The 2,776-nt window shown below is 52.7% G+C and overlaps 1 protein-coding gene across 1 annotated transcript; it reads left to right on the top strand.

Annotated features, from left to right (window-relative positions):
- Positions 1–1,051: 1,051 nt before the first annotated feature.
- HAPSTR2 (HUWE1 associated protein modifying stress responses 2) lies at positions 1,052–1,882 on the top strand (the record flags this gene model as incomplete). The annotated part of the gene is made up of 1 exon (XM_080719320.1): positions 1,052–1,882. The coding sequence occupies one exon, from the start codon at positions 1,052–1,054 to the stop codon at positions 1,880–1,882; it is 831 nt and encodes a 276-aa protein (XP_080575446.1).
- Between the last annotated feature and the right edge of the window lie 894 nt (positions 1,883–2,776).

Raw genomic sequence — 2,776 nt, 5'->3', positions numbered from 1 at the left:
ACACACACACACACACACACACACCTTCTCCACTCATTTTTCAAAAATGATAAAACGTTTGCACATATACTCGGGGAATCAATACCACATCTTACCGTTACTCTTAAGAATTTGGTAAGTATGCAACTAGTCCCGGAGAAGTGCTTTTCAGGGATGACAGGGATGTTCTCTCTCAACCACAACTTTCAAGTGCTTTCCAGAGATCTAATCTAACAATCTCAATGAACACTTGTAGAAACTGAGGCTTGGGGGGGAGGAGGTGAGCGCTTTTCTAGAGGTGACTCCTCTGGCTCTAGCCTGGACGAAACTCCACTCTGGTCTAGGGAATTCACTTTTCTCTGCCACCTACTGTGTGGACAACCTGCTGCCTATTCGTGAGGGCCAGGCCCTCCCCCGACAGGCTCCCCCCCCCACGCCCCCGCCTCCCCGGTCCGGCGCCCTGGATGTGATAGACACCATGAAGTTGCCCCATAATCCTCTCTGGCAACAGAGGATGTAAATTTGATCAGCTCGTTGGATGATGTCGCCAAGTCCCCCAAATGTGAGAAAAAGGGGCCAAGCGGTAGGCAAGTGCTGCGTGGAGGCAGGGCTGCAGCCTGCGCCCTCTGAGTGCTCAGCGCGACTGCCAGGGCGCAATCGGGGACTGGGGCCCAGTGGCAGCGGCCAGGCGGCGCCAAGTGGGGGCAGTAGGAGCGAAGCGCCGGGCCAGAAAGGGGCACTACGACCGCGCCGGCGGCGTGTGCTGGGTTATCTCGGCGAGGCAGGTTCGCCAGGGGCTAGGAGGGACCGGGTGTGCACCACGGCCTGAGGCGGCGCGCGACAGAGCGGTTGTCCGCAGCGCCCAACCGCCGGGCGGCGCACGCGGAGAAGGCAGCGGCGGCTTTAGCGGTGGAAGGAGGAGGGGATCTCGGAGTAGGAGGTGAGGCTGAGGTGGAGGAGAGAGAGGCGGCGGCTGCGGCGGCGGCGGCGGCGGGAGCGGAGGCGCGCGGCCTGGAGGAGGAGGAGGAGGAGGAGGAGGAGGAGGAGGAGGAGGAGGAGGAGGAGGAGGAGGATGGAGGAGCTGCCGAAGGAGAGTGAGGCGGAGGTCGCGGAGCCCTGGTTTTCCAAGTGGGAGTGCCAGTGCCTGGCAGAGGCCGAGCAGGAAGAGCAGCTGTCCTCCGAGCTGCAGGAGGCGGAGGTTGCTGAGGCGGCGGGGCTCCAGAGGGAGCAGCAGAGGCTGTGGCATCTCTTCCAGATCTCCGCCACCGCTGTGGCCCAGCTCTACAAGGATTCCGCGTGCCAGCAGCCAGGACTCTCGATGTGGGACCCATTCCAGAATGCGGCTATGGCTGTGACCAGCCTCTATAAAGAGAGCGGGGATGCCTACCAACGAAGTTTTGACCTGGGCGTCCAGGTTGGCTACCAGCGCCGTATCAAAGATGTGCTGGAGTGGGCCAAGAAGGGCCGGAGCACCATTCGCCGCGAAGACCTGATTACCTTCTTATGTGGCAAGGTGCCCCCCGCTCCGCCCCCGCCGCGTAACCCCAGGACGTCCCCGAAGGCATCCACCGGGCTTGCTAGCCAGGCTGCTGACACCGAGTCCAGCTCATCGGTGGACGTCGACCTGCAGCCTTTCCAGGAGGCCATCGCTTTGCATGGCCTCAGTGGCGCCATGGCAAGCATCAGTGTGCGATCTGGTACCCCAAGTTCCCCGCCTCAAGAAGGTGGCGTCGCCAGCAACGGGCGTCGAAAAAGTAGCTTCCTTGAGGACAAACTAAACCCTTTCAGCTCAGAAGAACTGCCCCTCCGCCTGGACAATGGGGGAATCCGGAAGCGCACCTCGACCCAGTTTGGTGATGGCATCACGGACTCCCCATCCCACAAGCGCAACCGAATCGTCTAAACTGTCTCATTTTTTAGTCGCCAGCCGCTGTTACTGCTTCAGAACTAACTTGACATTCAACGTGCTCCTGGAAAGGATGCTGGAGACCATCTTTCTCCTCTTAAGTTAAAGATTTTTTTTTATCAAGTTTACCATAAAGAAACTTTAAAAATATTTCAGAAGAGGAGGCCTCATATGGCCCTGGCTTTCCAAAAAATATATAATTCTTTTAGACAACGTCAAATATTACATAGTAATTAGCAAGATCATTTAAAGCAAAAGTATCTGGTCAAGGAGAGAGCCTGGTTTATCTTGTTCACAGTCATATTCCATAGCGCTTAGCACAGTTGCTGGTGCTCAATAAATGTTTGTTGAATGAATAAATGTGACCTTATTTCACGCTCTTAAATAGGAATTACATAGCACGTGTTTACTTGGATATAGGATAATTTTATCCTTTCTTGTTTTGGTTGTTGGCTTTAATGGTCTTTGCCAATTCAATTATATTGTACCAAATCATAAGACTTGTCATCTTTGGGAAATCTGGAGTTTCCCAGGATTATTCCTCTCTACTATGCACCTAATTTCTAGACACTGGATGTCATACATTTTAAGATGGGATTTGTTTTGAAAAAATTGATAGTTTTGATAGTTTATTTGAAAGTTTTGGTGATTATAATGGTGTAAAGAGGTACCATGGTGGTGGGGCAAGTAATACTTAATGGGTCAATTCAGTACTCTCTTTGGGAAAACTAAACCGACAATTGAAATCATGATAAAATACGATGGTGTCTCTAGTGTAATAGTGCTCCTTTTTCATTGGAGTGTAAAAAGTTATTTTCTCCAAGGTCACATCTTTTTGCTGATTTCTGTTTTGAAGAAGAACCAGTTGGTCAGAATGAACATCTGACTTTT

The sequence above is a fragment of the Muscardinus avellanarius genome (genome assembly GCF_963383645.1).
Source record: "Muscardinus avellanarius genome assembly, chromosome: X".
Taxonomy (NCBI): Eukaryota; Metazoa; Chordata; class Mammalia; order Rodentia; family Gliridae; genus Muscardinus; species Muscardinus avellanarius.
This window is presented reverse-complemented; position numbering and strand designations above follow the sequence as displayed.